We start from the raw sequence: 26,376 nt of genomic DNA, 5'->3' as shown, positions 1-26,376 counted from the left end.
AAATAGAGGAGAAACAAGATGAAGGCTGTAGCCAGAAATGAGATGAATATAAAATATGCATATTATAAAGTCCTAGAAACTTGCTTTGGGTCACAAAGTACAATAAAGTGTATATCCAGTCCCTTACACAGGGACATGAGAAACTTTGCAGACATTTGTAGGAGTCTGTTGCTCCTCTTTTGCATAATTTTTCTACTAGCTCTAATATGAGTAGTCTTGAAACCAATGCAGTGCCTCAACCCTCTGGAAGATTTACTGCTGTGCCAAACAAGGGAAGTTTAACTGGAAATCTGATGCCAATGAGACTCAAGAAAGTGGAGATAAAGCAAATGGTATTTTATCTGCACTGAAGTAATGAAGTGTTAGCTATTTATAATGGTTCACACAAGCACATCATACTTTAAAGTTTATAAAAAGGGCTTCTGCATCCATCAGCTCGTTGGAGCCTCCTAACAAACCTGTAGAGGTAAGAAACTAGGAAGTGATGGGAAGAACAAAAACACAACATCATGACTTGTAAGTTCATGTATTTTACTTTTTATGCCTCATGTCATAAACCCACATACCTACAGAGGCTAGGTAAGTAACTTGAATGTGTGAACTGGGCCAGTTTGTAAGACTACAGAGAATGGCAGGGTCTTTGTCAAACTGGACAATGCATAATCCATCTTAAAACATTCAAATTTAAAAAAAAGTTAAAGCACTGTTCCAGTGGAGCAATACATAACTGTGCACCACATTTAGCCCTCAGCCCAGTATTATGCAGCCTTGTTCTACACTAATCAGGCTAAAGGTCTGGGAAGACATGGGAGTGAAAGAGCCTAGATTCAGTGAGATTAAAGACTCAATCGCTGTCTTTAAACTTCCCACTTATAAACTGGGAAAGATTGAACAAGATGGCTCCTCTCAGCTTCAAAAGTCTAAGACTTCCATAATTTTGTGGATAATGAAATAATTCAAAGGTTTCTGGACAAAAAAGGCAAACAATTCCACCCATTCATCCCCTCCATCAAAACAATTTTTTTTTTTTTTGGTGTTAGTGATGTTTTAGTTTTCAGCATTTCTTTTCCAGTCCCTGTGCCTTCAGAAATTATGTTAGTCACCATTATAGTGGCGATGAATTAAACAGAAAACAGCCCTGAAAAGTGAAAAGGATGGCGGGGCTGGGGGGTGGGGGTGGGAAGGGAGCACGAGAGGGAGGAACCAGCCAAACTTTGCTCACTTCTCAGTTTACTCCTCTTCTGAAACACCTGAAGAAACCCCTCACCACTTTGGGGTTGCTAATTTTTAAAGATAAAAACGTGGTGCCTAGAGCAGCCAAAGGGGATGGGATTTCAAAATTCTGGGCATGTACCAGCTCTTTTCAGTCAGGACTGCTTCCTTTTTTTCCAACAAGCTTAGAAAGCCTGAAAGGCATCTGCTGTTTCCAGCATTAGGTGTTTTTAACATTCATTCTCTGTGATGCACAGTAGGAGATAAATTCCCAAGTTAAAGTAAATTCGGGGACTTCCCTGGTGGCGCAGTGGTTAAGAATCCACCTGCCAATGCAGGGGACACGGGTTCGAGCCCTGGTCTGGGAAGATCCCACATGCCATGGAGCAATTAAGCCTGTGTGCCACAACTAATGAGCCCACGTGCCACAACTACTGAAGCCTGCGCACCTAGAGCCCGTGCTCCGCCACAAGAGAAGCCACCACAATGAGAAGCCTGCGCACTGCAACGAAGAGTAGCCCCTGCTCACCGCAACTAGAGAAAGCCTGTGCGCAACAACAAAGACCCAATGCAGCCAAAAAAAAAAAAAAAAAGTAAATTTGGTCTTGGTTGACTCCCACATTTGACGGGTCACTATTCAATTCTAGCTTTCGAACATCTCTCCAGCTTGATTCTTCCATAACTTCCTCATTTTGGTGCTTCTGAACCTCGCCATCTCTCAGAGGCTCCTCCAGCCTCCCGTCTCACCCTTCCAATCCTGAATTCTATAGATTTCTTTAGAATTCTATAGAATTCTACAGATTTCTTCAACACCTAATGTGGAGTAGACACATTGAGTGTTTGATGGTGAATATATAAATGAATGAGCCAGCAAGTAATGCCAGTGTTTTAGTGAAGGTTTACCCTTTTATAAATAATAAAAATTAACTCAAGCTATGCTAAACAGAAACATGGCTTCTAGAGTGTTCACAGACCCCAGAGGGAGCTGAACTGCTGAAGAGAGAGGGGATTCTCTCCACCTCTCGTATCAGCTTCTCAGTGTGTTTACTTCATTCTTCTCACTGTGCACGTCAGCCTTTCTGCTTCTCTGTGCATGTGGCTACCCGACCACTGCAGCCTTATCTCCGGAGTCCCTAACACTTCAGTTCCTACAAACAGCCCAAGATAACTGGTGTTTCTCAGTCTCAATGTCAAATTCTACCCAAGGTCAAGTCAGTCAAGCACATGGGGCAGGTCAGAGAGTACAAAGTCACCTACCAAAAGCTGAGCACTGTGAGGGGAGATAGATGACAGACAGAAGGTTCAGTGTGGGCTGGCAGGACATCTCAGAAGAGTCACCGACTCACTGATCTCTGAATGACCCAGCGCAAGCCAATCCTTCACTCTTGGCTTCAGTTTCTTCATTTGTTAAATGGGGGGGAGAGGAAATTTGATAGGGCCATTTGATGCTTCAAAGAAGGCAGTTGGTATCAGCCTGGGGCAAAAACATACGTATTAACACTTCATTGGGTCATAAACCTTGGGAAGTCTAATGAGAACCTGCTGCATAGCACAGGGGACTCTACTCAATGCTCTGCGGTGACCTAAATGGGAAGGAAATCCAAAAAAGAGGGGATATATGTATACATATAGCTGATTCACTTTGCTGCACGGCAGAAACTAACACAACATTGTAAAGCAACTATACTCCAATTTAAGAGAAAAAGAATCTACTGTATAGCACAGGGCAGGGAACTCTACTCAATACTCTGTAATGACCTATATTGGAAAAGAATCTAAAAAAATAGTGGATATATGTATATGTATAACTGATTCACTTTGCTGTACACCTGAAACTAACACAACATTGTAGATCAACTATACTCCAATAAAAATTTAAAAATAAAACAAATAAAGAAACAAACAAAACCCTTGGGAAGTAGGAATAAGGGGAAATGGAATACAAGGCCAGGCAAGAGGAAGAGCAAATACAAGGGCTACATTATTGAGCGACTCACGGCTTGAAGACAAGTGCACTGATTGCTCAGTCTTGCGGAAGTTGTATAATCCATTGCATCCCACCCAAATCTTTTAAACTCACCTAAACCAGGCTATTAGGAGACGAAAGGGAAAAGCGTTTTCCTGACATCTATTTCTCATCTCCCATTGGTCAATATTTTGCTCTGCAAAGGGCTAATCCCCCCACACTTCTGAGCTGAGTAATTCTGTCTCTCCAGGCAGCTGTTGGAGAAACACTTTCTCCAACAGCTTTCTCCAATAGTCAGTTTCTCCTGATCAGTTGAAACCAGGTGTGGGGCTCAGCCATCCGTAGCAGTGACAGCAGCAGCAGTGTCCTGACTCTAAGACCAAAGTATAGAACTTGCTAAGGCCACTCAGGCAAGAGAGCAAGGTGAGCGGCCAACCCACAGAGAGGGTAAGCAGACAGGGCTATGTGAATCTGGGATGATACAAAAAGCGAGTCTGGTGTAATTTGCAAGGCTCCTGTCAACTAGCTATGTGAACTTCAATCTTTTATTTTTATTTTTTTAAATTAATTTTTATTGGAGTATAGTTGCTTTACAATGTTGTATTAGTTTCTGCTATACAGCAAAGTGAATCAGTTATAAGTATACATATATCCCCTCTTTTTTGGATTTCCTTCCCATTTAGGTCACCACAAGGCACTGAGTAGAGTCCCCTGTGCTATCCAGTAGGTTCTCATTAGTTAATCTATTTTATACACAGTAGTGTATATATGTCAATCCCAATCTCCCAACTCATCCCACCCCTCCTTTCCCCCGCACCCAGTATCCATATGTCCATTCTCTACATCTGTATGAACTGCAATCTTTTCAACCCAATTTTCTTGACATGAAAAGTGTAAGGCAAATGCAGCACACCAACAGTTAATGTTAAGGCAGTACATTTGATCTGGGCTACAAGAATGAGGGAAGGGTCTGATTCTGTCCTCACACGGAGCTCCTGCATTTTCGTCATTTAAGGAATTTCAGTGGGGAGGCCCACAGTGAAAAAATGGTTAGAGACAACCCGAAAACTAGCTCACTGTGGACAGAGAATGTTACCTCTATAGATGGGCTAGACATTCCAGACCTCAGAGAACAACTCGGATGCTATGCCTCCATCCTGCTCTCTCCTTAGGGGCCAGGGCAGTGTTGACTGGGGACAAGCCTGGGCTCAGGGGAGGAGGTGGCCACTGATTCCAAGTGAAGGGAGAGAAGCATCTCCCAGATAGTCCATCTTCTTCCCTGCTTTCCTTTTCTCTTTTGTTCCCTACCTGCCTCCCCTACTCCCCACACCCCCTCCCCGGACTTCGAGGTAGTCCAGAGCTATGTGACTTGCACCACACACAACACAGAGAGATGACCCAATGATCCACCCACGTCTCCTTCCCATCTTCCTTTCCTTTTTCTCTTCCTCCCTTCCTCCATCTTTTCCTTTATCTTACTTTCGAATTATCACGCAGCTGATGGGGGAGAAAGGACAGTTTTCCTGCCTCGAGGGGCTCAGATATATGGGGAGGAGGTGGGCCCAGATGATTAACCAGATCAATACTTCAGTTGAGAAAGTTGAACCCAGGGGATGCAGCATTCACTTTTTTCTTTTGGTATGTTGTGTGTGTGAGTGCGTGTGCGTGCATGTGTGTTTGTGTGTGTGTGAGAGAGCACACGCACGAGAGAGAGCGAGAGAGAATATAAAGATGATGTATAATATTCCAGTGTATGAATACGAATATACTACAATTTCTTTATTTTCTTCTTGATGGGTTGTTTCTAGTTTTCACTGCCAGGATCATTTTTGCACACGTTTTGCTATGCATATTTATCAGTAATCTATTCCTGAGAACAAAGCATCCCAAAACGAGTGGCTTAAAGCAATAATCATTTATTTGCTCATATTTCTGCGATTTGGACCAGCCTCTGGGAACTTCTGCTGGCCTCACCTGGGTTCCCTCACGCAGTTGCAATCATCTGGGGCTTTGGCTGGCCTTGTGCACACTCTGATGTTCGCTGGGGCTGTCAGCTGAAGTGCCCTGTGTCCTTTCTGGTTAGGGATACCCCAGACTTCTGCACATGGCAGTTGGATTCCAAGAGAGCAAATCTTGAAGCTACAAGGTTCACTGGGGCCATGCCTTGAATGTCACACAAAGTTAGTTCTGCTGCATTTTATTGGTCAAAGCAAATCACATGCTGACGCCTCCTCTCCATGGGAGGAGAGGCAAGACCTCATGGTAAGTGGTGTGCACACTGGGATGGCAGGACTTTGTGGCCATGCTTTTCAGTCTATCACACACCTAAACCCAGGCATGGAATTACTGGGTCAGAGTGTAGGCATTAATTTAGTGGAGCCAATTTATGCTCCCACCAACGTGTTCCTGAATCTTCCCATCTTCCTCCATCCTTGGTACTGTCGGTCTAATTTTAGCCATGCTGGAGGGTGTAGTGGTATCTCATTGTGCTGTAATTTGATTTTCCTTGATTACTAACAAGGCTGAGCACCTTTTTCTGTGCTTATTGGCCATTTGTGTATCCTCTTTTGGAGGAAGTGAGTTGTAGGAGTTCTTTATATAGTCTGGATATGAGTCAGTTGTCATTTTATTCCACTTTCTCCCTTCCATCCTGAGTGATTTTTCTCTTGATTAAAAAGGAAGTAACATTTGAGCTGAGATTTGAGGGATGATGAATAATTAAAGAAGAGCAGGGAGGTCTTAGAGTTAGAAACATGAACAGGGTTAGAAGGAAGAAAAATAAACAGTGGGGCATTTGAGAAATGACCAGATTTCAAGATAGATGGCGTATAAAGAGAACAGGAGTAGCAGGGCAGATGCTGAAGAGGTGTGGCCAGGAGGTGAAGGGCCCCTTGGATGGAATGGAAAACAGCATGTTTTCACTGCACATTGCCTTTTCTTTATTTAGCCCTTGAAAATTCTGCTTTAGAGGTCCAGAGTTTGGGGACTAACAAGCTTATTGACACATAGAACTGTAATAAAATGGTCATATGACCACAGAAGAGTTAAAATGACAGAAACAGAAGAGAAAGAATGGCCACATCTGGGGGGCGCAGGCAGGGAGAGAGAGAGAGAGAGAGAGAGAGGAAGAAGGACTCAGTAGGAGATTGAAGAAAGAAGCACAGAGTTGAAGAGAGAGAAACAAACTTCTTGTGAATACATTTAATAATATATGGTGTCTTTGGATGGTAGGGATTTTACAGAAAATCTCATAGGAACACCCAAACACAATTGCAACAAGATCGGACTGAGATGGTGTTATTAGAATAATGCATTTGGAAGAAGCAGAAAATGATCTGAAGCAGAAAGATACAACCTAGACTGTTAACCACAGTTAACTGTAAAGAGATGAGTAGCTTCAAGGTGGGCTGGGGGCGTGTAAAGGGTACCCTTCTTCTTTATATACTTAAGTGTGATTTGGGCTTTTTTTTTTTTTTAAACAAAGTATCTATTCATGGATTAAAAGTTTTAAAAGGCAATATACCCATCTCTCAACTTTAGCCAAGAAAAGCTGTTGACTTCCTATTTAATAGAGGAATAGAAATTGATCAATAACTGCTCAGGGTAGTGGGGTAAGAGGAAGGATGACATGCATCAGAGAAGGAAAACTCAGGCATTGTGACACCTGCTCAGCGGAGCCTGAGGGACAAAAAGTCCACATGGAGGGGCCGTGCTGGCAGAGCATGGCCAGTGAGGGACCCGGGGCTGGCAGGGCATCAATTCTGGGAGACCACTTCTCCTTATTCGTGGGAGACCTCGTGACCAACACCCATTTTGGAGGCTCTGAGTCCAGGAATTAGGTAATTGACATGAGGAGAACCAAAGCAGAAAACCCAGGTATGACAGACCTCAGCGGGGGGGAGCTCCGGAACGAGCTTTATTTCCTAACATTCGTGAGCAAAAAGGCAATCCCCTTGTCCATCCTCTGCCTCAGATCTGTTCAACCAGAGAGGAGGATGTAGCATTGCATTATTTGAGCTATTCTGAGAGTCTGAATGAGGATGAGAGCTCTGACATCTGCTTGAACAGTGGGGGCTACAACCTGGAAATGGGCAGCTGGATTGCTTTTGTTTTACAGTATTTCCCCCCTACGACAATGGTGATACATGTTTAGTTTAGGAAGTACAGCAAAAAGAAGAAAAGGAAACGCTTCATAATCCTATCACCATTTTGGTGTATTTCCTACTGCTCTTTTTGATACACACCTAGAACTACACTGCATTAAACCATTATTTATGAGGTAACCTATTAAGTGTGACTGATTGCTAAACGCTGAGGCTACAACAGTGAACAAGATAGACTCAGACCTTTCCTTATGGAAACTTAGACTTTAGTGATGCTGACAGACAGAAAACAAAGTTTCTTAAACGGCATTTGTAATAAGTCTCATGCAGTCAATGCAGTAAGAGCTTGCACGTTTTATTGCTTGCTCTCTCCTAGGCGTCATGCCAACCGCTTTACGTGTGGTTACATGTTTTATATACACTGTCTCATTTAATCTTCACGAAGTCAGGTAGCTTGCCACTATCACCACAGTCACCCCTGCCATGTTACAGATGAAGAAATAAACCCAGAGAAGTTAAATAACCAAGCAAGGTGGCATAACTTGGGATCAAACTGGGACATGACTGTATCCAGACTCTGTAACAGCCTTGCTGCTCAGATCAGCTCTATCGAATACATGACCTTTTTTCTCTCTTCTTCCCTTGCTAGGTCTGATCGCCACTGTGGCTCAGAGACTCTAAGCTGTAGCCAGTATGATGGATGACGACACCGAATTAAGGGCTGATGGAAACTCACTTTTAAAGGCCGTGTGGCTGGGGAGGCTCAGGCTGACCAGACTCCTCCTGGAAGGGGGTGCTTACATAAACGAAAGCAATGACAAAGGCGAAACGGCTCTCATGGTGGCATGTATCACCAAACACGTGGACCAGCAAAGCATCAGCAAGTCCAAGATGGTGAAGTATCTGCTGGACAACAGGGCGGACCCCAATATTCAGGATAAGTCTGGCAAGACCGCCCTCATCCATGCTTGCATCAGAAGAGCTGGGGGAGAAGTGGTCTCCTTGCTACTGGAGAACGGAGCAGACCCCAGCCTCGAGGATCGCACAGGGGCTTCAGCTCTGGTTTACGCAATAAATGCAGATGACCAGGATGCATTGAAACATCTCCTGGATGCCTGCAAAGCCAAAGGCAAGGAGGTGATTATTATAACAACGGATAAATCATCTTCAGGCACCAAAACCACCAAACAGTATCTTAATGTCCCTCCTTCACCCAAAGAGGAAGACAGACAGTCGCCTCCACTGTATGCATCTCCCTCGGATATTGAACTGAAGGCTCCAGGCCTGGGCTCTCCACCCAGTGAGAAGGAAGATGACTTCTTTAGCCTCCAATCAGGGCATCCAGGTGGTTGCAACAACTCCAAGGCTCCTAATGAGCCTGGGTCACCCACTAGGAAAGCTGGGAACCTCAAAAGGGCCCGTTTGCCTCAACTGAAGAGGCTCCAATCTGAGCCCTGGGGCCTGACCGCGCCCTCCGTGTTGGCCGCCTCTATGCGCCAGGATGAGACCCATGGCGCAGGTGCAGACAGTGAGGTCATCAAGAGCATCAGTGACATGTCCTTCCCCAAAAGGGGCCCCCTCTCCAGAACCAACAGTATTGATAGCAAAGACCCCAGCCTCTTCCACACGCTCACGGAGCAGGTTCTGAAGATTTCAGCCTCTTCGTCACTGGCCTCGTGGAAGGCAGCCTACGAGAAAAGTCAGCCTCCCCACTCACGTCTGGCCAGAAGAGGAACTCTCCCTATTGACCAAGAGAAGGGTGGTATTGGCCCATCAGGCCCCTCTGCTCTCAAAGATGCAGTGTCCCTCAAACGGCTGGAAAATGACCTCTATGATTTAGATTTACAGCCAGGGGCTGACCCGCCCAACTCCATTTCCCTTGAATCAGGCAAAGGGCCCTTAGATCGAAAGAAGCTCAACAACTCCCACTTGTCTCTTTTCCAGGGCTCCAGGGAGGCCCTGGATGCTGTGCCCTGCACGTCTCCCAGCTCAGCGCGCCGCAGGCCACCCCATCTTCTAGAAAGACGGGGTTCCGGAACTCTGCTACTAGACCGAATTTCCCAGACCAGGCCTGGCTTCCTTCCGCCTTTAAATGTAAATCTGAACCCACCTATCCCGGATATTAGATCGAGCAGCAAACCTTCCTCTCCACTTGCTACTGGCTTAAAATCCATGGTACCTGTTGCTCCAAGTTCACCAAAGAGATTTGACTTGAGAAGTAAAAAGAAGCTCCTCAGAAGGCATTCTATGCAAATTGAACAGATGAAGCAGCTGTCTGACTTTGAAGAAATCATGACCTAGAAGCTTTTTCAGTGAGGTTTTTTTTTTTTTTTAATCTATGTAGTTTATGAAAAGTACCATAATCTAGACCAACACAGTCATGCAGAGTCTCTGCATCTTGATCACTCCTTAATGTTGGTGTGTGGCTGCTTCAGAAGAGATGGAAACGGAGCTGCTTCCCTTCTGAAAGAACATCTGGGTTTTTATAGGCCTACTTGAAAAGAGCCCAGTATAATTGGGTTTTGGAGATGAAATTGCCAAAAAAAAAAAATCTCCAAAGAAAGAAAACCTTTGGAGTCTGAAAGTCACACAGCAGGTACAATGATCTAAGCTGCTGACACCCATTATTTTCTATCAGACAAACAATTTAAATCACAAGATGGTATTTGGAGGATGTCATGTGTAATAAATCTATAAAGTGCCTACAAAGAAAATGAGGCTTTTTAGAATGTGCAAAAGTTCAAAACCAATCTTTGGGCTGTTAAATATGGGTATCTGTGTTACATCTGGAGGAATGGAGGTAGAATTCTCCCATCAGAGAGGTTCTGGTATTCGGGTCCTGCCTCTTACCATGTCATGGGGTACTGGTTAGTGTAGCATAGTTGAGATCTTTCAGAACTCCGGTAACAGGCTTTATCCACGTACTAATTCGGGTGTGCTTTGAGTCCCCAAATATTAGATCTAAGTGTCCCCCAAATTCTGTTGTGTCACAGTAGCTGGTGCCTCAGAGATGAATCTTGCCCAGAAATGAAACTGGCCTTGGCCTCCTGCCCTGACACAAGTTCTGTGTTGAAATCTTGTGAAAAACAGTCAGGGGCTATTAGGTAATTTGGAGTTTTGTATTATACAACTCATAGAATAGACACATAAGAAGCATTTCCTGATTATTCTTTAAAAAAAAAAAACTTGGTAAGATCTCCCCAAACTAGAATGATACACGGTGATGGGAGATGCACATATTACAAGGTAGAGCAGATGGTTCTCAGGCCAGAGGCAGTGGAGACCACTTGTAGCCTGAAAATTTTAAGGGATGCAAACTGTCACTTCCCCTTCACTTTTCTGGGAAATTCAAGAACATCTGGTTTCTTCTTTGCCTGAATTATCTATGTGACGGGAGATTTGTAGAAATAACCTGTACAACCTTTTCAAGCCACTTTGTACGAACCCAAGAATGGAAGCAGACATTTAGCACGTTTGGTGTAATGTAGCCACATTCTAGATGAAGATCTTTCTGGGTTTTTTCCCATTTATTGTTTTCTTTCATGCTGCTTAGATATGTTTGCTCTATGGTTAAAAAAGTTCAGTAGTCCTTGGGGATAGCATCACATAGAGGAAAGATGAAAGACTTTGAGATTTGGGTTTGTATCTCTATTTCATCATTTACCAGCTGCGTGACCTTGAGGAAGTGGCTTAACTTCTCCAAGCCTCCACTCCCTCATCTGTAAAATGGGGTTAGTAATGCTTCACCTTACAAGTTTGTGGTGAGAATTAAATGAGATAATGTATGAAAGTGCCTGTAACTGTGCCTGGCACAGGTAGAAGTAATTGGAAAAGAGGCAGCTGATTTTAATACTCCTTTAGACCTCCGAAGCCTCAAAATCTCAAATAATACCTAATACCCTACACAAAGTGAAGCAAAGTCTAGCTGAAATATTCAAAGGGCCCCTTGAGATTCTCAGGGGTTCTGTAAATACTGAGCCTTAAACTCATTTGTAGAGTAAAAGAAATTCTGCCACAGAAGCTCTGCATATCAGACCATTTCTATAATGACATTTGCTAGAAATATATCTGTAAATCCCAATCAGAAGTGCTAATGATGGTTATAAATACACCGAGTGTTTGTTTTTTCAGTAATTCCTTTAGGGCAGGCGCATGCTCAGCCTCGGCACTATGGACCTTTTGGGCTGGATAATTCTTTCCTGTGGGAGACTGTCCTGTACATTGTAAGTTGTTTAGCAGCATTCCTGGTCTCCACCCGTTAGATATCAGTAGCATCCTCATCCTAAATTGTGACAACCAAAAACGCTTTCAGACACGGCCAGACATCTCCTGGAGGTGACATCACCTTAGCTGATCACCACTGCTCTAGGAGAATGATTGTGTACATGGTAGAAAGATGTCAAAAGCACCCAAACTGCATGAAGGTGTAGATCTGGCTGGCTGGCTAGGCGGTCCCACTAACGTAAAGGCAATTCGAACTGTAGTTTAGTAAGATGACTCATATACAACGTGGGTCTTCACGATTCTTGACCTGAGTGCTAATGGCCTCTTGTACTTGGCAGGAAGGGAAGAAAATGAGAAGAACAGCACATAAGCTAGTGAAAATCTAGGGCTCATGACCTTGGTTGAGTGTCACAACCCATAGGCTTTTCAGGACCATTTAGATGGTAAGAGTTCTCACCAACTGGACGTGATTACAGGCAAAGCAACAATCCTGATGTATTAAAGAGAGAACCAGACAGACAACCACTGTTCTCAGCAGCTCCTTAAAGGAACACACACACACTACGCATTTTAAGTACTTTTCCAATGGTCGTTAGTGTCAGTTAAAACTAACCTCTGCTAGTATTGATAGTATCTAACTGTGGGGATAGCAAGACACTGCATAAGAGAATTTTTCTAAACCCTTAGCTAAGATTTGAAAGCCTAATTCATCCTAAGTAGTGAATGTGGTACATTCATAGCAATTAGCTTAGGTGAAACACTAAACGTGATGAGTTGCCCATTTGGAATAGCCTGCCCATCCATCACACAGACGCGTAACAGCAGGTACGCTCATGCCACTTCCTGCCTGCATCCATCAGCTGTGACCTTTCCATTGGCCTTTCTGTAGACGGTCATCAGGATAGTACCTTGTTTCATCACTATCTGACGATGCATTAGTTGAATTAGACTGTTCCAAACTAGTACAACCACTGCAATACTTAATTACGGTTAATGCATACATGGGCAATTTTCTTCGTGTTAACACACCTCAGAGAAATGCTTTTTAAAAGCATATTTAGATTGAATCACGCTTCCTAGATCAGAGATTTGGGGGAGCCTAGGGTCACTACAGAAGATAGCCACAAACTAGTTTCAATAACCTATCTACTTAAGACTCTCTGGAATGTTTATCAAAATATATTATAGAATGTGAGTCTGAAGTTTCAAATCTGGAATTTGGGTTCAATTTCTGGACATTCTAAAGCCTTTGTTTGTTTGCCATCGAGTAAATGCAGGTTTTGTCTGACCTTCCTCCTCTGTGTGTGTTGGCACTTCAGATGTATCGTGTGTTGCTTGAACTGGTTCTCTACAGAGTTCTATCCTAGTCTCGAGCTGATGATGTGCTCAAGGATGTATCAAAATCCATGTAATGGAACTATTTAGATATTTCTAATATGTCAATAAAAGATATATTACAATCCTTCAATAGTAAGTATTTCCCATTTTTCTTAGTGAAATCTCAATTATAAATATCACCTTTTCCTTAAGATGGGTTTGACATGACTGCCTGGTAACATCGACCTGAGCAAACACCTACTATTTTACGTACACGTGATTTAAAAAATGAATTTTTAACTACACAGGTATTATAGTTTCTTTTTTGGTTAAAAAAAAAGGCTAAGAATGAGAAGGTGCATTGCCGCAAAGGGGGTGAATTCTTTTCCTCTGCCCCTGCTGCTCGGTTCCCCCCAGGGTTGCACCTGCCATCTGCTACTGGTAGGGTCCCTGGATATCCCTCCTTGGGCCCTATTTCTAATGTCGATGAATGTTAATATAAGCTGATTTCTCTTAGCTCTTACTCCAGGGCAGGCTGGTAAGTATCAAATAAACCAGGTGGATGGTCTCTCTTCTCTCTTAAACTCTAGAATTCTGTGATTCAGACTTCATCCAGACTTCCTGATTCCCTGGAAAGTTCCAAACCTGACCCTTAGGTTCCTTCCTAGATGGTTGAAATAAATTATATTGTTTTGTGCCCATCTCAGCCTATTGATAACCATTGTTATGGCTGGACCAGCCCTTGTGGTTCTTATTGTGGTTGCAAGAAGCCCTCAGCAATAATCATCAGGAAACTTTGAAAAAAAAAAGGTTTGTTACTTACAGGTCCTGGAAATTACGTGGCACACCTGGGGTCACACAGTGAGGCTGTGGGTAGACAGAAGGCCCAGGCCTGGGGTTCTGCTTTTATTGGGGTCCAAGCTGAGGACCTAGAGTTTCATGGGCTCACTCTTTATTAGTGAATTTAAAATATAAGAGCAGGAATTTAAAGTGTGAGAAGAGAAAAAACAAGGGGCCCAAATGGTCAGTCACTGAAATCAACCAAGATCTCTAAAACAAAGTTGGGGAGTGGGTGGGGGCATGACCTGGCTCTTTATTTAGTCCTGTGTGGCTGGCAATGTGTACTTATCAAGATAGCCATCTTTGAGGCGGAGGCCACCTTTGAAGTGGATGCCTCAGCCATCAAAATTAAGTCAGGCACTTGCATGACAAAAAGAAAAGCCAGCTGTCGGGCTTACACTACAGTTAACAAGGGGGAGAAAAGGGAAGCAACCTAAGTGCCCATCAACAGACGAATGGATAAAGAAGATGTGGTATTTACATATATACAATGGAATATCACTCAGCCATAAAAAGAAATGAAATAGTGCCATTTGCAGAGACCTGGATGGACCTAGAGACTGTCATACAGAGTGAAGTAAGTCAGAAAGAGGAAAACAAATATCGTATAATATCGCTTATATTTGGAATCTAGAAAAATAGTACAGATGAACTTATCTGCAAAAGTGAAATACAGACACAGATGTAGAGAACAAACTTATGCATACCAAGGGGGGAAGCGGGGGTGGGATGAATTGGGAGATTGGGATCGACATATATACACTACTCTGTATAAAATAGATAACTAATGAGAACCTACTGTATAGCACAGGGAACTCTACTCAATGTTCTGTGGTGACCTAAATGGGAAGGAAATCCAAAAAACAGGGGATATATGTATACGTATAGCTGATTCACTTTGCTGTACAGCAGAAACTAATACAACATTGTAAAGCAACTATACGCCATTAAAATTTTTTTAAAAAGCGGGGGAGGGGAAAGGACTAGTTTCAGCATGTTTTTTCCTCACTTCTATCTGCAGGAAAGGGAGGTCAATATTGTTTCCAGCTCCTCTGAGGAGAGATTAGGAGGGATCCCCTGGGAGGAGAAGAAAGTGCTGCGGGAGGTGGAGGTGTGATGAGGGACAAGGCCCCCCCCCCCCGCCCCCGAGTGAGGGAGTACATTCCCAAGATTATAGGAGGCTCAGAAGTTGGGGGTCCCCTGTGTGGAACTTGCTCCTTTCCAGAGCAAAACCTTAGAGGGGAGTGGCTAGATGTGTGTTGACTTAAAAAAATGTACAACGTGAGAGTTGCGAGTTAAGCTTCATTTGGGGCAAAATGAGGACTGCGGCCTGGAAGACAGCATTTCACATAGCTCTGAGAAACTGCTCCAAAGAGGCAGGGGGAAAGGTCAGTATATATGTGATTTTGGTGAAGGGGGTGTACATACGATCAAGCACATATATATATATTTTAATATACTTGGCAGTTTGCACTTTTTAAAAAAATTAATTAATTAATTAATTTATTTATTTTCGGCTGAGTTGGGTCTTTGTTGCTGTGCACAGGCTTTCTCTAGTTGCGGCGAGCGGGGGCTACTCTTCGTTGCGGTGCACGGCCTTCTCATTGCGGTGGCTTCTCTTGTTGCAGAGCACGGGCTCTAGGCGTGTGGGCTTCAGGAGTTGGGGCTCGCGGGCTCTACAGCGCAGGCTCAGTAGCTGTGGCGCACGGACTTAGTTGCTCCGCGGCATATGGTATCTTCCCAGACCAGGACTCGAACCTGTGTCCCCTGCATTGGCAGGCAGATTCTTAACCATTGCACCACCAGGGAACCCCAAGCACATATTTTTGCAGAAGGTTCTGCTAGTCTCCTGAGGGTTACTGCTAGTCACGAGGAGCAGATGTCATCATGAAGGAATTTAGTGCTTTTCTAGATATGAGGAGATGAAAGAATTGGGCTCATAAAATCGGCTTCTGAAAATATCTAACTATCTGAAGACCTGCTCTCCCAGTTTTTCTCAGAGCACAGAGGGCCTCATTCCTCATCTCCACCCTGAATCCCTTTCATGGGGTGTTGAAGGTCAGCAGCTGCAGCAGCACCTGCTTTAATCCTTGTAGAGGTAGATGGCAAGTGCCCATGACAATTTGTAATTGACATGTGCATCTTGGGAGAATGGGCCTGGGTCAAGCTGGGCAGGAGGGCAGCTGAGGTACTTGCCTTGAAGAAACACTGGAGCTTGGACAGCGAACAGGTAGGCACAAGGATCCCAGGGCTCCCTGAACCTGAAGGCTATGCACTGCTTAAGGTGTCTACAGAACACAGTGGAGAGAGCTCCACCACGGCTGAGATGGATTCTCTTATCAGTTTTGGGAAGGAGGGGTTGACAAATACAATCAATTTTAACTTGATTTAGCAAAGTAAAGAAATGTGACATTTCTCACATCCAAAGGTTAATGAGGTGAAATTCACAGCAGTCCGTGTCCTATTGTTAGGGGAACCACTGATGGAAACCGCCCACCCTGGCCAAACAGGATAGTAATAACTTGCATGAGTTATCTTACAACAGTAGGTCCTGGTAAGGAACATGGAACTAACAAGCTACCACCAACCGGAAGAATTCAGGAAAGGTCAAAAGAGAAACCAGTCCATATGTCCTACCAACCTCCCAGGATCCTCCTCGCTGGAATCCATCCTGGCTGAGCGATGCTTGTGCCACCAGGAAGGACCCTGAATCAGAATGATTGGCCAGAGACGACCTGGAAACTAATCCCATCACCATAAAACCCGAGACTGCAAACCACATGGCAAAGCAGTCCCCCTGGGTTCCCTTACCCTGCTGCCCTCCGCCTGGGCGCCCCTTCCCAATAAAGTGTCCTGCTTTGTCAGCATGTGTGTCTCCTCAGACAATTCATTTCCGAGTGTTCGACAAGAGCCCATTCTTGGGCCGTTGAAGGGGTTCCCCTTCCTGCAACACTATGGTCCAAGTTACAAAATGGCATGCATGCAGTAGGAAGGAAAAAAACTTGCTCACACTTGGAATTTATCTGTGGCAAGACATCAAGAATAAGGAGCAGATCTCAGAAAAAGAAAGGAGGTAAGTATTTTAGAAGTGTAGCATTATCTAATAAGTCAACACAGGAATAAATGTCTGGTAATTCTCACCAGGACCCCTTAGCTGAAGGTGATGTTGTGATCCAATTCCAGTAGACTGATTGTGAAAGCACAGAGTTAAAAATCTAGCAATTTTCATCGGGGAAAAGGGTAATCAATACGCATGAGGATTGGGGTCGGGGGAGAGGAAGAGAGGGAAAGAAGTGAAAGGATAGAAGAGGTTAAAGTTGATGAAATAAAAATTCACATTTTAAGGCAAGACAAGAAAAACTGAAACATAAAACCTTTTTCTCTGTCCTTTGACCTCCTTCCCCACCCCCCAACTCCGGTGTGCACTGCGCAACTGCATTACATGTTAACCAGACCTCCCAAATGGCAGGAACCTTGGGAGATACTGGGCCTCACCTAATGGAAGTTCTTAGCTTAAATCCTTATGACTTATAAATGTCGCTAGTTATATTACTTGTATTCTGCCTGTTTCACAAGATTATTGTTTATTGCATTACCAAATGTGTGACTGAGCCACAGATAAAATTAATGATGATTAGGCAATTTGCAATGATTGATCAAAATATATAGTCCTATAAGATCAACGACTGTAATAGTGTAACTCTAGATATGTGAAGAAGCAATAAGAGGGAACCATTTCCTGGACCGTAACAGACTAGTAAGACAGGTGGTCCAGAGGCTTTTGGCTATTGTTAAGAGCCTAGTCCAGTAATAGCATGTAGAGTGACCTATCAACAAAATCACTTGACCTGGGAATGAGCATTCTTAGTGCCATGGGACAAATTGGTCACAAAATGCTCCTCAAACGTTGGTTGAAATTAAGAGTAAAAGGGAAGGGACTGTAAAATAAGGACTGTTGGCCACCATCTCTAGTTCTACAGGAATCAAGTCATTCGCCACTGCAGTTGCTGACCTACAACACACCCTGAAAGGAATTCAGGGCAAAGATCAGGATGAGGCACTCTGTGCTCTGGGAAAATTGACAGAACCGGCCCTCAGATACTATCTTTAGGAGAAATCTTTTATGAACCTGGATTCTTGGATCTTCCATACTTAGAAAAGCACTAAAACCATTAACCAAGATGTATGCTCCTTGTGACTAACAGCAACCTTCCACTGAGATAGATGTGTGCTTGACTGCAGGTACCCCCTTTGCCAAAATCACATATATGCTAGCTTCCTCCTTTACGTCTTTGGAACAGTTCTCAGAACTCTTGGAGAGACTGTCTCCTGGGTTATAATACTCAGATTGGCTCGAATAAAATTTCCCATTTTTTCTTAGATTGACTATTGATTAGTTTTTTCATGGACAAGGTCTTGCCAGTGTGAACCAGTCCCAATAGCAGCCTGATGAAAGAAGCCCACCTGGCTGTCCCTTCTGGAGTCCTCTGCCTCCTCTGGGATGATGGACCCAGAACCACAGACACTCCTGACCTAGGGCAAAAATGATTTCTCACGGGGTGACAGGTAAGGGTCTAAATACATTTTTAAATTATCCCATTACAATTTAATCAGTACTTAATCCTTTCTTTGCTGCGGTTGGATATTGTTGCCTACCCAGTTTGATCCTCCCTTCTCCTTCCCATTAGATCCTGATTTTGTCTATGTAGTCAGTCACCCTGTATCCTTGCAGCCCTTTTGACTTCATCCCGAGCTCCAAGGGAAGCCCTGATTGGTATGAGTTAATTATGACAATCCCCATTCTCCTTATCAGTGATTGGCTAAAGGATCCAGCCTAAGCCAATCAGTACAGGACTTTCTCCTTGTCAGTGGCTTAGATCCAGATATGGGCACATGACCTAAGTTGGCCCAACTGTACTGAAGGAAAGGACATACAGGTCATGAGTGAAGGAAATATTTCTCTTCCTTCTGATAGACATGACTAAATAAACATGTTGTCTCAAGCTTGTTTGTTTGGTTTGACAACCTTTTTGTGACAATAAAATAATAGAGCCTAAGAATAAAGCCAACACGCAGAGGAGGGAATAGCCAAGAGAAAAGCAGGGAAATGGACTGGAGCCCTTATCACACTATGCCTGAAGCTGAGTTCACCTCTGAACTTTCTGCTATATTAAATGGTATATTTTTTGATATATATGATATGAGTAGTATATTTTAGAATTCTATAGTCTATTTAATATAAGTTATATATCATGTAATCTAGTTGGAGTTTTAAAAATTTACTTGAAGCTAAAAGTATCCTGATATCATTCACTGAATTAAAATATCTTTGTAACATGCTAAATTCTTGCTTTTAAAATTCTTGAGTCTGTTCCTAAACTCCCTCATTTCATCCCATCCCACTTCATTCCACCCCATTCTGTTCCATTGTATTACATTCCATTGGTGTATTTGTCTTTCTGTTCCATACCAGAGCATCTATTTTAATTACTGTAGGGTTTTAACTCACTTTCACAAATGGTGAGTCACATTCATTCTCAATTCTCTTTGGACAAATTATTTCTTAAAATCATTTTATTAAATGTTAAAAATGCTCTGAGATTATGACTGGGATTCTTTGACATTTAGTTATTTAGGTGCAAATTAACATTTTAAAAGATTAAGTCTCCCAATGCAGAAACATGAATTGTTACTCTAAAAATCCAAATCTTCATCTTTTTTATCCTTCATTTATAAAACTTAAAGTGTTTAGTTTTCCACCTCACACCGGTCACAATGGCCATCATTAAAAAGTCTACAAATAACAAAATCTGGAGAAGGTGGGGATAAAAGGTAACCCTCCTACACTGCTGGTGGGAATGTAAGTTGGTACAGCCACTGTGGAAAACAGTATGGAGGTTCCTCAGAAAACTAAAAATAGAATTACCATATGATCCAGCAATCCCATTCCTGGGTATATACTCAGACAAAACAATAATTCAAAAAGATACATGCACCCCCTACATTCACAGCAGCACTATTCACAAAAGCCAAAATATGGAAACAACCTAAATGTCCATCAACAGATGAAGGGATAAAGAATATGTGGTACATATATACAATGGAATACTACTCAGCCATAAAAAAGAATGAAATAATGCCATTTGCAGCAACATGGACGCAAATAGAGATTAGCATACTAAGTGAAGAAAGTCAGAAAGAGAAAGACAAATACCATGATATCACTTATGTGTGGAATCTATAATATGGCACAAATGAACCTGTCTATAAAACAGAAACAGACTCACAGACATAGAGATCAGACTTTTTTTTAAAACATCTTTATTGGAGTATAATTGCTTTACAATGGTGTGTTAGATTCTGCTTTATAGCAAAGTGAATCAGCTATACATATACATATATCCCCATATCTCTCCCCTCTTGCGTCTCCCTCCCACCCTCCCTATCCCACACCTCTAGGTGGACACAAGCACTGAGCTGATCTCCCTGTGCCATGTGACTGCTTCCCACTAGCCATCTATCTTACATTTGGTTGTATATATATGTCCATGCCACTCTCTCATTTTGTCCCAGCTTACCCTTCCCACTCCCCGTGTCCTCAAGTCCATTCTCTACATCTGCGTCTTTATTCCTGTCCTGCCCCTAGGTTCTTCAAGACCATTTCTTTTTTTTTTAGATTCCATATATATGTGTTAGCATATGGTATTTGTTTTTCTCTTTCTCACTTACTTCACTCTGTATGACAGACTCTAGGTCCATCCACCTCACTACAAATAACTCAATTTCGTTTCTTTTCATGGCTGAGTAATATTTCATTGTATATATGTGTCACATCTTCTTTATCCATTCATCTGTCAATGTACACTTAGGTTGCTTCCATGTCCTGGCTACTATAAATAGTGCTGCAATGAACATTGTGGTACATGACTCTTTTTGAATTATGGTTTTCTCAGGGTATAGGCCCAGTAGTGGGATTGTTGGGTCATATGGTAGTTCTATTTTTAGTTTTTTAAGGAACCTCCATACTGTTCTCCATAGTGGCTGTATCAATTTACATTCCCATCAACAGTGCAAGAGGGTTCCCTTTTCTCCACACCCTCTCCAGCATTTACTGTTTGTAGATTTTTTGATGATGGCCATTCTGACTGGTGTGAGGGGACATCTCATTGTAGTTTTGATTTGCATTTCTCTAATGACTAGTGATGTTGAATATCTTTTCATGTGTTTGTTGGCAATCTGTATATCTTCTTTGGAGAAATGTCTATTTAGGTCTTCTGCCCATTTTTGGATTGGGTTGTTTTCTTGTATATTTTGGAGATTAATCCTTTGTCAGTTGCTTCATTTGCAAATATTTTCTCCCATTCTGAGGGTTGTCTTTTCATCTTGTTTATGATTTCCTTTGCTGTGCAAAAGCTTTTTAAGTTTCATTAGGTCCCATTTGTTTATTTTTGTTTTTATTTCCATTTCTCTAGGAGGTGGGCCAAAAAGGATCTTGCTGTGATTTATGTCACAGAGTGTTCTGCCTATGTTTTCCTTTAAGAGTTTTATAGTGTCTGGACTTACATTTACGTCTTTAACCCACTTTGAGTTTATTTTTGTGTATGGTGTTAGGGAGTGTTCTAATTTCATTCTTTTACATGTAGCTGTCCAGTTTTCCCAGCACTACTTATTGAAGAGGCTGTCTTTTCTCCATTATATACTCTTGCCTCCTTTATCAAAGATAAGGTGACCATATGTGTGTGGGTTTATCTCTGGGCTTTCTATCCTATTCCACTGATCTATATTTCTGTTTTTGTGCCAGTACAATACTGTCTTGATTACTGTAGCTTTGTAGTATAGTCTGAAGTCAGGGAGCCTGATTCCTCCAGCTCCGTTTTTCTTTCTCAAGACTGCTTTGGCTATTCAGGGTGTTTTGTGTTTCCATACAAATTGTGAAATTTTTTGTTCTAGTTCTGTGAAAAATGCCATTGGTAGTTTGATAGGGATTGCACTGAATCTGTAGATTGCTTTGGGTAGTATAGTCATTTTCACAGTGTTGATTCTTCCAATCCAAGAACATGGTATATCTCTCCATCTGCTTGTATCATCTTTAATTTCTTTCATAAATGTCTTATAGTTTTCTGCATACAGGTATTTTGTCTCCTTAGGTAGGTTTATTCCAAGGTATTTTATTCTTTTTGTTGCAGTGGTAAATGGGTGTGTTTCCTTAATTTCTCTTTCAGATTTTTCATCATTACTGTATAGGAATGCAAGAGATTTCTGTGCATTAATTTTGTATCCTGCTACTTTACCAAATTCGTTGATTAGCTCTAGTAGTTTTCTGGTACATCTTTAGGATTCTCTATGTATAGTATCATCTCATCTGCAAACAGTGACAGTTTTACTTCTTTTCTGATTTGGATTCCTTTTATTTCTTTTTCTTCTCTGATTGCTGTGGCTAAAACTTCCAAAACTATGTTGAATAATAGTGGTGAGATTGGGCAACCTTGTCTTGTTCTTGATCTTAGTGGAAATGGTTTCAGTTTTTCACCATTGAGAATGATGTTGGCTGTGGGTTTGTCATATATGGCCTTTATTATGTTGAGGTAAGTTCCCTCTATGCCTACTTTCTGGAGAGTTTTTATCATAAATGGGTGTTGAATTTTGTTGAAAGCTTTTTCTGCATCTATTGAGATTATCATATAGTTTTTATCCTTCAGTTTGTTAATATGGTGTATCATACTGATTGATTTGCGTGTATTGAAGAATCCTTGCGTTCCTGGGATAAATCCCACTTGATTATGGTGTATGATCCTTTTAACATGCTGCTGGATTCTGTTTGTTAGTATTTTGTTGAGGATTTTTGCATCTATGTTCATCAGTGATATTGGCCTGTAGTTTTCTTTTTTTTGCAACATCTTTGTCTGGCTTTGGTATCAGGGTGATGGTGGCCTCATAGAATGAGTTTGGGAGTGTTCCTCCCTCTGCTATATTTTGGAAGAGTTTGAGAAGGACAGGTGTTAGCTCTTCTCTAAATGTTTGCTAGAATTCGCCTGTGAAGCCATCTGGTCCTGGGCTTTTGTATGTTGGAAGATTTTTAATCACAGTTTCAAAATCAGTGCTTGTGATTGGACTCTTTATATTTTCTGTTTCTTTCTGGTTCAGTCTCAGAAGGTTGTGCTTTTTTAAGAATTTGTCCATTTCTTCCAGGTTGTCCATTTTGTTGGCGTAAAATTGCTTGCAGTAATCTCTCATGATCCTTTGTATTTCTGCAGTGTCAGTTGTTACTTCTCCTTTTACATTTCTAATTCCATTGATTTGAGTCTTCTCCTTTTTTTTGTTGATGAGTCTGGCTAATGGTTTATCAATTTTGTTTATCTTCTCGGAGAACCAGCTTTTAGTTTTATTGTTCTTTGCTATTGTTTCCTTCATTTCTTTTTTATTTATTTCTGATCTGATTTTTATGATTTCTTTCCTTCTGCTAACTTTGGGGTTTTTTTTTTTTTGTTCTTCTTTCTCTAATTGCTTTAGGTGTAAGGTTAGGTTATTTATTTGAGATTTTTCTCATTTCTTGAGGTAGGATTGTACTGCTATAAACTTCCCTCTTAGAACTGCTTTTGCTGCATCCCATAGGTTTTGGGCTGTTGTGTTTTCACTGTCATTTGTTTCTAGGTATTTTTTGATTTCCTTTTTGATTTCTTCAGTGATCTCTTGGTTATCTAGTAGCATATTGTTTAGCCTCCATGTGTTTGTATTTTTTACAGTTTTTTTTCCTGTAATTGATATCTAGTCTCATAGCATTGTGGTCAGAAAAGATACTTGATACGATTTCAATTGTCTTAAATTTAGTAAGGCTTGATTTGTGACCCAAGACATGATCTATCCTGGAGAATGTTCCATGAGACTTGAGAAGAAAGTGTATTCTGTTGTTTTTGGATGGAATGTTCTATAAATATAAATTAAGTCCATCTTGTTTAATGTATCATTTAAAGCTTGTGTTTCCTTATTTATTTTCATTTTGGATGATCTGTCCATTGGTGAAAGTGGGGTGTTAAAGTCCCCTACTATTATTGTGTTACTGTTGATTTCCCCTTTTATGGCTGTTAGCATTTGCCTCGTGTATTGAGGTGCTCCTATGTTGGGTGCATAAATACTTACAATTGTTATACAGTCTTCTTGGATTGATCCCTTGATCATTATGTAGTGTCCTTCTTTGTCTCTTGTAATAGTGTTTATTTTTGTCTATTTTGCCTGATATGAGGATTGCTACTCCACCTTTCTTTTGATTTCCATTTGCATGGAATATCTTTTTCCATCCCCTCACTTTCAGTCTGTATGTGTCCCTAGGTCTGAAGTGGGTCCCTTCTAGACAGCATATATACGGGTCTTGTTTTTGTATCCATTCAGCCAGTCTATGTCTTTTGGTTGGAGCATTTAATCCATTTGCATTTAAGGTAATTATTAATATGTTCCTATGACCATTTTCTTAATTGTTTTGGGTTTGTTATTGTATGTCTTTTCCTTCTCTTGTGTTTCCTGCCTAGAGAGGTTCCTTTAGCATTTGTTGTAAAGCTGGTTTGGTGGTGCTGAATTCTCTTAGCTTTTGCTTGTCTGTAAAGGTTTTAATTTCTTCATCAAAGCTGAATGAGATCCTTGCTGGGTAGAGTAATCCTGGTTGTAGATTTTTCTCTTTCATCACTTTAAATATGTCCTGCCACTCCCTTCTGGCTTGCACACTTTCTGCTGAAAGATCAGCTTTTAACCTTATGGGGATTCCCTTGTATGTTATTTGTTGCTTTTCCCTTTCTGTTTTTAATATTTTTTCTTTGTATTTAATTTTTGATAGTTTGATTAATATGTGTCTTGGCGTGTTTCTCCTTGGATTTATCCTGGAGAACTCTGTGTGCTTCCTGGCCTTGACTATTTTCTTTACCATATTAGGGAAGTTTTCAACTATAATCTCTTCAAACATTTTCTCAGTCCCTTTCTTTTTCTCTTCTTCTTCTGGGACCCCTATAATTTGAAAGTTGGTGCATTTAATGTTGTCCCAGATGTCTCTGAGACTGTCCTCAATTCTTTTCATTCTTTTTCTTTATTCTGCTCTGTGGTAGTTATTTCCACTATTTTATCTTCCAGGTCACTTATCCGTTCTTCTGCCTCAGTTATTCTGCTGTTGATTCCTTCTAGAGAATTTTAAATTTCATTTATTGTGTTGTTCATCAGTTTGCTCTTTAGTTCTTCTAGGTCGTTGTTAAACGTTTCTTGTATTTTCTCCATTCTATTTCCAAGATTTTGGATCATCTTTACTACCATTACTCTGAATTCTTTTTCAGGTAGACTGCCTATTTCCTCTTCATTTGTTTGGATTGGTGGGTTTTTACCTTGCTCCTTCATCTGCTGCATATTTCTCTGTCTTCTCATTTTGCTTAACTCACTGTGTTTGGGGTCTCCTTTTTGCAGGCTGCAGGTTCGTGTTCCCTTTGTTTTTGCTGTCTGCCCCCAGTGGGTAAGGTTGGTTCAGTGAGTTGTGTAGGCTTCCTGGTGGAGGGGACTGGTGCCTGTGTTCTGGTGGATGAGGCTGGATCTTGTCTTTCTGGTGGACAGGACTGCATCTGGTGATGTGTTTTGGGATGATTTTAGGAAGTCTGTCTGCTAATGGGTGGGGTTGTGTTCGTGTCTTGCTAGTTGTTTGGCATGGGGTGTCTAGCACTGGAGCTTGCTGGTTGTTGAGTGGAGCTGGGTCTTAGCGTTGAGATGGAGATCTGTGGGAAAGCTCTTGCCGACTGATATTACATGGGGCCAGGAGGTCTCTGGTGGTCCAATGTCCTGAACTCGGCTCTCCCACCTCAGAGGCTCAGGTTTGATACCTGGCTGGAGCACCAAGACCCTGTCAGCCACACGGCTTGGAAGGCTTGTACGCAAACAGCATTACAACAGCAACTTTAAAGTCCTCTCTGCTTAGATAGCCTTTGTTACCTTCATTGCATGCTTTAAATACTTCTTGTGCTCTGAGAGGCTGGCTTCCCCCACCCACGGCCGGGCCCTGGAGAAAAACATTGTGACCACCACACGGCAGTCAGGATGCCTGAACTCGTCACCTCTGTAGCCTGAGCCCCGCTTGCAGTGACTGCCTACCAAGCTCCCCCGAGATCAGACTTGTGGTTGCCAAGAGGGAGGGGGGAGGGAGAGGGATGGACTGGGAGTTTGGCATTGGTAGATGCAAACTATTATATATAGGATGGATAAACAACAAGGCCCTACTGTATAGCACAGGGAACTATATCGATTCTCCTGGGATAAACCATAATGGAAAAGAATGTGAAAAAAGGAATGTCTATATGTGTATAAATGAGTCACTTTGCTGTGAGGCAGAGATTGGCACAGCATTGTATATCAACTATACTTAAGTTAAAAAAAGTGTTTAGTTTTCTACATAGGGCTCTTATACTTTCTTTTTCATCCTATTTCTAGACATCATATATATTTTTGTTGCTCTTGTCAATGTGATATTCTTTCCCACATCATTGGATATTGCTGGTATGTAGCAAAACTAGATTTTCTTTAATGTGATTACAGTGAAAATACCCACAGGACTTTTTCATTAAAAATGACAAAACCATTCTATAATTCATATGGAAGAGCAAAGAGCTGAAAATAGCTAAGACAATTTAGAAGAAGAATAAGAAGACTGGGAGTATTATGGTACCAGATGATAAGATTTAAAAAGTTATAATT

General features: G+C 41.8%; 1 protein-coding gene across 1 annotated transcript; it reads left to right on the top strand.

Moving 5' to 3' along the window:
- The first annotated feature begins 2,913 nt into the window (after nt 1-2,913).
- Nucleotides 2,914-10,448, top strand: ANKRD34C (ankyrin repeat domain 34C). Its single transcript, XM_082448770.1, has one exon. It carries the CDS (start codon nt 7,975-7,977, stop codon nt 9,580-9,582), a length of 1,608 nt encoding a protein of 535 aa, XP_082304896.1. The 5' UTR covers nt 2,914-7,974; the 3' UTR covers nt 9,583-10,448.
- The last annotated feature ends 15,928 nt before the right edge of the window (nt 10,449-26,376 follow it).

The sequence above is a fragment of the Balaenoptera physalus genome, assembly GCF_965194825.1.
Source record: "Balaenoptera physalus genome assembly, chromosome: 2".
Taxonomy (NCBI): Eukaryota; Metazoa; Chordata; class Mammalia; order Artiodactyla; family Balaenopteridae; genus Balaenoptera; species Balaenoptera physalus.
The sequence above is the reverse complement of the archived record's forward strand: the minus strand, read 5'-3'. Positions and strand labels throughout refer to the sequence as shown.